Source organism: Gossypium arboreum, chromosome 5 (assembly GCF_025698485.1).
Source record: "Gossypium arboreum isolate Shixiya-1 chromosome 5, ASM2569848v2, whole genome shotgun sequence".
Lineage (NCBI taxonomy): Eukaryota > Viridiplantae > Streptophyta > Magnoliopsida > Malvales > Malvaceae > Gossypium > Gossypium arboreum.
The window spans coordinates 69,618,197-69,627,382 of record NC_069074.1 but is presented as its reverse complement, the minus strand read 5'-3'; the positions used below and the strand labels follow the sequence as shown (position 1 = coordinate 69,627,382).

Genomic DNA, 9,186 nt, shown 5'->3' with positions numbered 1-9,186 from the left:
TCTGCCAATACAGAGATGCCAAATCTGCTATCTTTGATCTGCTCTCCGCCAATACAGAGACACCAAATCTGCTGTCTTTGATCTGCTCTCTGCCAATACAGAGACGCCAAATCTACAGAATTCACTAGTGTCGCCATACAGTCTTGCAAAGACATGACGTGTAAAATGGATTTCCTGTATCTGTGTATGTCAAATAACTAGGATGCTATGATCGAGATGAATCAAGTGTTCCTAACTAAATGAATGATTATGAATGTAGAAACGTTATGAGAGTGATTTCTTTTTTTTAAAAACTTAAGGCATCATTGCTCATAACTCGTCCGGGTTCCATCATTGATGTGCTATCGCGTCTTCTTACTTAGCCGTTATCTCTGACAGAAAATTTGAAGGAATACTCCTAATTTGGATTTCTCTTTTTCCAATATTTTCCAACTTTGAGCCCGGTTAGTCCTGACTAGTGGCCCTGTTTCAGGTTTTTGTACTATTTAGAGACTTTTCTAGAGTAATATGCATAACATCTTGTGTGTAGATATTACATGTTCAAAAATTTCGATTTCAACAAAATGCTCGAAAATGATTATCATAATGGACAAATGGCATTTTATTAAGCAAAGTTTGATGTGAATACATAGGATAACGAGTCTGGTAAGGTGTGAAAAATGAGAAAAAGATGCCCTAGATATCGCAGCACGAGTTTCACTATTCTAATTTCTTAGAGGTTCCTTTGAACCAAATGTATATTCAAGAGATCCTGCGCATTTTGTTGATGCTCCAAGGTGTACTGTTCTTCTGTCTTGTTGATTTTGGAAGGACAAGACTACCATATGCCCCATATTCAAAATTTGAGCTGCCCGTTTTCGGGTTTTCAACTCAAAAACCCCTTTGGTTCCAAAGTGCCCTTTGCGAGTTTTCACCTTGGCCTCTCCTTCTTTTTTTTTTTTTTAGATTTCAGAGCGCCTTCATGTTTTCACTCCGCCTCTCTTTCTTCGTAAAATACTTCTTGACCGAATCTGAGTTTACAGGATTGGGCAAATTTCTACTGTCCATCTCGGCTAGAATCAATGCTCCTCTAGAGAAAGCTTTCTTCACCACGTAAGGCCCTTCCCAATTAGGCATCCATTTCCCTCGAAAGTCCTTCTGTATGGGAAGGATCTTTTTCAAAACCAAGTCTCCTTCGTGGAATTCTCTAGGGCGAACCTTTTTGTCATAAGCCCGCATCATTCGCTTTTGGTACATCTGACCATGACGAATAGCTCTTAACCTCTTTTCCTCAATTAGGTTCAATTGATCATATCGAGATTGGATCCACTCGGCTTCTTCTAACTTTAACTCCGACAACACTCGAAGAGACGGGATCTCGACTTCGATTGGTAACACTGCTTCCATTCCGTAGACCAGGGAGAAATGGGTTGCCCCGGTTGAAGTTCTGACTGACGTTCGATAAGCGAAAAGGGCAAATGGTAACTTCTCATGCCAGTATCTGTAGGTTTTGGTCATCTTCCCCACAATCTTCTTAATATTTTTATTGGCCGCTTCCACTGCCCCATTCATCTTCGGGCGATACGGCGACGAGTTGTAATGTTTGATCTTGAATTGACTGCAGACTTCTACTATCATACTATTGTTCAAGTTTAATGCATTGTCAGATATAATCCTCTCCGGCATTCCATATCGACATATAATCTCCTTTTTCAGAAACTTGCTCACTGCCGACTTGGTCACACTAGCATACAAAGCGGCTTCTACCCACTTGGTGAAGTAGTCGATATCCACGAAGATGAACCGATGCCCATTAGAAGCTTTCGACGATATCGGTCCAATCACATCCATGCCTCACATAGAGAATGGCCATGGAGAAACCATGACATGCAGCGGTGAAGGAGGCACATGAATTTTGTCTCTGTAGATTTGGCACTTATGACATCTCTTAGCGTAATTGATATAGTCTCCTTCCATGGTGGACCAATAGTACCCGAATCTCATAATTTGCCTGGCCATTGTAAAGCCGTTATCATGTGTCCCACAGACGCCTTCGTGGACTTCTTCCAAGATTTTCTTAGCCTCTACAGCATCTACACATCTTAGTAGCACTTGATCCTTTCTTCTTTTGTATAATATATCCCCATCTAAGACATAGTCGATGGCCAGTCTTCTTAGCGTTCTTTTGTCATTCTCGCTCGCCTGGTCCAGGTATGCACGATTCTTCACGTATTGCAATATATCGTGATACCAAGGGTGATCATCTCTTTCTTCAACTTCTTCAATATTGTAATAGTGAGCCGGAATTTCATAAATGCTCATCCGGATGGGTTTGACATCTTCTTGTTTGTTTACCTTGATCATGGAGGCTAAAGTAGCCAAAGCATCAGCCATCTAATTTTCGTCTCGTGGAAGGTAGTGGAAGGTGATGTCATCAAACTCTTTAACCAATTCAAGGACCAGTTTTCGATAGTCGATCAACTTGGGGTCCCTGGTTTCCCATTCTCCCTTGAGTTGATAAATCACCAGCGCAGAATCCCCATACACCTCTAGCACTCTAATCTTGCATTCTATGGCTGCGCGGATACCCATGATGCACGCTTCATATTCCACCATATTGTTTGTACAATCAAAATCCAATTTACTAGTTAATGGATAATGATCTCCGTTTGGGGATACCAAGACGGCCCCGATTCTATTGCCCACAGCATTTGATGCCCCATCGAAGTTCACTTTCCAAGGAAGTTCTTCCAGAGCACCTTCTTCAGCCGTAGCAATACACATTAGGTCTTCATTCGGAAAGTCGAAGTTCAGAGGCTCATAGTCTTCCAAAGCTCTACTGGCCAGAAAATCTGCTATTGCACTTCCTTTTACTGCTTTCTGGTTTACATAGACTATGTCGAATTTAGAAAGCAGAATCTGCCATCGGGCCATCCTTCCATTCAAGGCTGTTGACTTCATCATGTACTTTAAAGGGTCCAATTTTGATATGAGCCAAGTGGTGTGATACAACATATACTGCTTCAGCCTTCGGGTTGTCCAAATTAGGGCATAATACAACTTCTCTATCAGCAGGTACCTTGTCTCACATTCTGTGAACTTTTTACTAAGATAATAAATGGTTTTTTTTTTCCTTCCCAACTCGTCATGCTGACCCAATACGCACCCCATGGAACTCTCAAATACTGCCAAGTACAGTATCAACGGCTTATCTGGATTAGGTGGCATTAGCACCGGGGCGTTGGATAAGTACTGTTTGACCTTGTCGAAAGCCCTTTGGCATTCTTGATCCCATTCACCTGGGTTACGTTTCTTGAGGAGGCGAAAGACAGGGTCACATTTCTCGGTCAGTTGTGAAATGAACCGAGCAATGTAATTTAATCTTCCTAGAAAGCCTCGAACTTCTTTCTCAGTGCGCGGCAGGGATAACTCTTGTATAGCTTTAACTTTGTCTAGATCAATCTCCATCCCTTTCTCACTGACCACGAATCCGAGCAACTTTCCAGACTTAGCTCCGAAGGTACATTTGGCTGGGTTGAGTTTTAGCTGGAACTTCCTCAACCTTAAGAATAGTTTTCTCAGGACTTGTATATGCTCATTCTCTGTTCGGGACTTAGCTATCATGTCATTAACATAGACCTCGATTTCTTTATGCATCATGTCGTGAAAAGGGGTTACCATGGCTCTTTGATAAGTTGCCCACGCATTCTTCAGTCCAAACGGCATCACTTTGTAACAGAACGTGCCCCACATGGTTACAAACGTGGTTTTCTCCACATCTTCAGGATGCATCTTGATCTGGTTGTATCCTGAGAAACCATCCATGAACGAAAACAGTGAATGTCCCGCCGTATTGTCCACTAGGGTGTCGATATGAGGTAGTGGGAAATTGTCTTTTGGGCTGACTTTATTCAAATCTCTGTAGTCCACACATATTCGCACTTTTCCATCTTTCTTAGGGACAGGGACGATGTTGGCTACCCAATCTGAGTATTTTACCACCTTCAGAAATCCAGCGTCAAACTGCTTTCGGATCTCTTCCTTTATTTTTAGCAAGATATCGGGCCTCATTCTTCGGAGTTTTTGCTGAACTGGCTTGTACTATTTTTTTATGGGGAGTCGATGCACCACGATGTCAGTTTCCAACCCGGGCATATCTTGGTATGACCATGCGAAGACATCTTTGAATTCTTGAAGTAATTCAATGGGGTCTCACTTCATCTCCGTAGTGATACATATTCCAATCTTCACCTCTTGTCCTTTTCCTAAGCTCACAATTTCAACTAATTCTTTGTGAGGTAGGATTTGTTTCTCGTCTTGTTCTACCATCCTCAGCAAATCAGGAGATAGGTTACAGCCTTGGTCATCTTCAAAATCCTGAGAATCATCCACACACACATCTTGCTCAAAAGGAAATTCTGAGTCACTAGCAGTGTCACTCGTATCATTAATATCTGGGGACCTGTTATGAGGACGAAGGCAGATACAAAGAATCAAAAGAATTCGAAACGTTTATTTGCGTGATATGATTATGAATGACGAATGAAAGAGTATTTAAAAGAATGTTTCAAGAATAAAAGAATTTGAAAGTAATCATTTGTATGGTTATGAATGAAATTGAAAGGACGAGATAACATCTGCTCAAAAATGATAATAACCGTGCATTTTATTGAAAAATCATTTTTAAACATCAGCCTATTTCACAAAAGATTCTTATCACTCCTAGGCCTAGAGCAATAAGTGTGTTTTGGACATTACTCTGTATTCGTTCTAAAAACTACAGGGATCTCTTCCGCAGTCCAGTTGTCCAGAACACTTCCAGGTGTGTAAGGGCCAATGTCCGATAAACTTTCTCTTTCAGTCTCCTCTTCGTACATGACGTTGATGTCTAAACTTTTCAGGCTTTTTTCTATAGCTCCCATCATTGATGTGTCTCTTTCGGGATGGATGATTCCCCCAGACACAAATGTTTTCGATATATGGGGGAATATCATTGGTTCCCACTTGAGTTCCTTCCCCGTTAATCTAGCTCTTCTTCTTTCCTGCTTCTTTTCCAGCTCCCTTCTCCTTTGTTTCGCATCCGGCTTAAATCCTAAGCCGAAGCAGTCTCTCTTGTCTTTCAGTATTGGAGTTTCAGTTCTTCCTTGTAGATGTCTCCCAAGTCCTTTTCCGGGTAGGGCCCCTTTTCCAAATGTCAGCTGGAGGCTCATCCTCGTGGTTTTGGACAATTTCGGCACCAGAATTTTGCTTCCCTCGGCGATGAACGTCACGTTAACAAATTCCAAAGATCAAAATGAGCATTCGATTGCTTCGTCATCTGTCTCCAAATAGGGTGCATTATTGCTCACAGTTGCAATAATATCTTCTTCAGCCTTAACCGTTATCAACCTTCCTCCGACACCAGCTTCAATTTTTTATGCAACGAAGAAGGCACTGCCCCAGCTGAATGTATACAGGGCCTTCCCAATAAGCAATTATATGAGCGCTTGATGTCCATTACAAGGAAATCCACCTCATATGTGTTTGGCCCAATCTGAAGGGGTACCTTGATTCTGCCCATCACCTTTCTCTCCGTGCCATCGAATGCCTTTACGATGTTCTGGCACTCCTTCATGTGAGAGCTGTCTATAGGTAATCTGTTCAGCGTAGTCAATGGCAGGACGTTCAGGGCGGATCCATTGTCAATTAGTACGCTTGGCAGCATATACCCTTTACAGCGTGTGGTGATATGCAAAGCTTTAGTCGACCCCATGCCCCCGGGTGGTATCTCATCGTCATTAAAGAAGATATAGTTATCAGCACTGATGTTGTTAACCAAGCGGTCCAACTTGTTAACGGATATATCATTGGGAACATATATTTCATTCAAGACCTTCATTAGCGCGCTGCGATGGACTTTCGAGCTCAAAAGCAAGGCCAGCACTGAAATGCGGGCTGGTTGTTTACGTAGCTGTTCCACTACACTGTATTCGCTATGCTTTAGGAATTTTAAAAACTCCTTGGCCTCCTCTTCGTTAACTGGCTCGTTAACAGGTTTGGTTGCTTTTCCTTTCATTTCCTCAACCATCTGGGCTTTTCCTTTTGTGGGTTGTGCCTCCTCATTCGCCGTATCGTAACGTCTCCCACTACGTGTATAGGATCCCTTGTCCTGATCCCCTCTTGAAGCGTCAATCAGGCTCTCCTTTCCCAGTGTCATCACACTGCAATCATAATTCCATGGAACCTTTTTGTTGTCTTTGTAAGGGCAGACTGCAGGTCTTTGGATTATGACCCTCGGTGGAATTTGTACTCCAGCTTTATTATTTTTGGGTCTCGAAATGATCACCACAGGATAGTTAGGTGTTCGGTTTTGTGCCGTCGGTTCTCCATCTGATGCGCATATATCTCTCACTACGGGGTTTTTGGCTACTTTATAAAATTCCATTTCTTTATTGTTCATCATGTTTTGTATTAGGGCCTTGAACTCCACGCAATCTTGGATTTCATGCCCCACCTCGTCGTGAAACTCACAGTAGTTTCTCTCTTCTTCAGGTTCTTCCCTCGAATCCAACGCGATCAATCCTCTCTTGACCATGTCCATCCATACTCGCCTCAACGGAGTCTTGACTTCTGCAACCTCATACTTGGTCTTCTTGTTCAAGCCTTCGCATATCCCATTCACTCCTTGGTTGGTATGATTGGAGAGCGGGTTTCCCGCTATATTGGATGTGGCTGGGTCGTCAAATCTCACGATCCCCATCTTAATGAGTCTTTCAACTAATTTTTTAAACGCTGCGCAGTTTTCGATAGAGTGCCCAGTGATTCCTGCATGGTACTCACATTGGGCATTCACGTCATACCATTTGGGATACGGGGGCTGCAGTGGTTTCAGGTAGAAAGGGGGAGACCACATGAGCGTTGAATAGGTTCTGGTACAACTCCCTATACATCATGGGTATAGGGGTGAATTGTGGTCTTTCTGTGTTCTCCCTCGCGTTGGATTCTTGTCTTACAGAGCTTTGTTGATTGGTGGTCACCGCCTTGGGTTGATTTACAGTGAATGACTTAGGCTGACCTTTTCTAGATGTGCTCGTGTTGTTCACTTCATTGTCTCTTTTCCTCGGGACCGACTTTCTGGTACTTTCTCCGGCTTCTATCTTGCCACTCCTTACAGCATTTTCGATCATTTCTCCTATCATTACTATATCAGAGAAGCTCTTGGTGGCGCTTCCCAACATATGAGTGATAAAAGGAGCCTTCAAGGTATTAATAAAGAGCATCGTTGTCTCCTTTTCTAGAAGTGGTGGCTGAACTTGTATGGCCACCTCCCTCCATCTTTGTGCGTACTGCCTGAAGCTTTCATTCGATTTCTTCTCCATATTCTGGAGAGTGATTCTATCAGGGGTCATGTTTGTCACGTGATTGTATTGCTTCATAAAGGCCTAGGCCAGGTCCTTCCACGAGTTAATCTTAGAGCGACTTAATTGGTTGTACCACTTAGACGCTGCCCCGACCAGACTATCTTGAAAGCAATGGATTAATAACTGATTATTGTTAACATATCCCATCATTCGCCTGTAGAACATAGTGATGTGGGCTTCAGGGCAGCTCATTCCATTGTATTTCTCAAATTCGGGCATTTTGAATTTGGGGGGAAGGACTAAATCTGGGACCAAACTCAAGTCCTTGGCATTAATCCCTTGATGATGATCTGCGCTTTCCATGGCTTTGAATTTTTCCTCAAGCCATCTGCATCGTTCTTCCAATTGTTTTTGTGAATCCATCCTTGCCTTTTCCTCTTCGGCAATTTCATCCAAGTCGAGAACGGGCGGATAGTTCAGGTTGTTGACAAAGTTAGAGCCTAAGCCGGTTTGGAAATTTATCGGTACCAAAGCTCTGGCCTGAACCTGCTGGGGCATCATCGTGACAGATGGTTTCGGTAAATTAATCTCGGGCTTCATCGGTACATGCGTTGGAGTAAAGCCAGCGGGTATTGAGGATCCTCGTTAGTTTCTTCAACTTTATCCATAGGGCCCTTTCCCTTATCCGTTCCTCCCAACAGCAGCTGGGATAACTGACTCATCATTTCCCTCTGGGACTCCATCATTTGCTCTTTCATCTCTCGCTGAATCTTGGCTAGTTGCTCTTGCATCTGAGACTGCATTTGTTCTTGTATTTCTTTTTGCATCTGCTCCAATTTCTCGAGTCTCTTATCCATTGATTTTTTTCTTGTACCGTAGGGGTGTGTGTGGTTGGTTGGTTTTCGTTGGTTTCCAGGTTACTAAAATAATTTTTAATTAATTAATTAGAAAACTCTTATGGCCTTTAATGCATAATGATATGATGCAAATGCAAATGCATGAATGCAAAGGAGGCATCAATTTTTTGATTCAATTGCCCTTAGAAAGTTTCACTTGAAAATAAAATCTTTTACATAAAGTCGAGTTACAAATAAAATTTCGCTCTAACACTTAAAGTCTTAATCTTTTTAAGCAACGAGGCTAGCTATTGTCCGCGATCCGACTTCAACTCATATTTCATGCTCAGTGTGTCCGCCTGAACTGCTAAAGTCTGCAAGTAGTCGGCTACCTCCCGAATCTGGGTTATGGCCTCCCCCATAAGATAATCTCTGTTTCTGACTTGGTCTTGCACATGGTGAAGCTACTCTTTCCAACAATCCTCGTTTGACTCGAAAAACTGGATCCGCATCTCACAGTTCTGCAGTGATGCCTCTAACTCTCCTATTCTTCCTTTCATTTCTTCTATCTTGCTCAAACTTGCCCTCAGCTCTATTACGGTGTTACGATTTCGGTACTGATGCAGAGACTTCTCGAGTTCTGTTACTCTAGCCCTTAATTCACTTCGCTCGATTCTTCTTTCTGACATACTCTTCTCCAAATCTTCATTTCGTGCCTGAGCTTCTCGGAATTTCCTTTCCCCCTAGTCGGTATTGGCCTTTTCTTCCCGAATTTCATGGCGCCATTGTTCGAAAGTCTTACCTAAGCCCGCAGTCCTCATAGATAGGCGTAGCTTCTTGTAGTCTGTCTTCAGGCTGTCTAGGTCTTCTTCGGCCTTGGTTTTTCCTTTTCTCCACTTCTCAGCCTCTGACCTCTGAACATCGACATCTAACCTTAAGTGTATCTTTTCTTCTTCCAATTGCTCGATCTTCTTCCCAAGCTCCAAACTCTTTTTCTCGAAATCTTGCTTTATAATTTCCAATTCTGATGG

At 42.7% G+C, this 9,186-nt stretch overlaps 1 protein-coding gene across 1 annotated transcript; it reads right to left on the bottom strand.

Annotated features, from left to right (window-relative positions):
* Positions 1-5,362: 5,362 nt before the first annotated feature.
* LOC108477815 (uncharacterized) lies at positions 5,363-6,718 on the bottom strand. Its single transcript, XM_017780302.1, has one exon. It carries the CDS (start codon positions 6,716-6,718, stop codon positions 5,363-5,365), a length of 1,356 nt encoding a protein of 451 aa, XP_017635791.1.
* Between the last annotated feature and the right edge of the window lie 2,468 nt (positions 6,719-9,186).

Bases quoted from the DNA above. Each gene is read 5' to 3' on its own strand.
- LOC108477815 (XM_017780302.1), bottom strand. From the start codon at position 6,718: ATGGGGATCGTGAGATTTGACGACCCAGCCACATCCAATATAGCGGGA.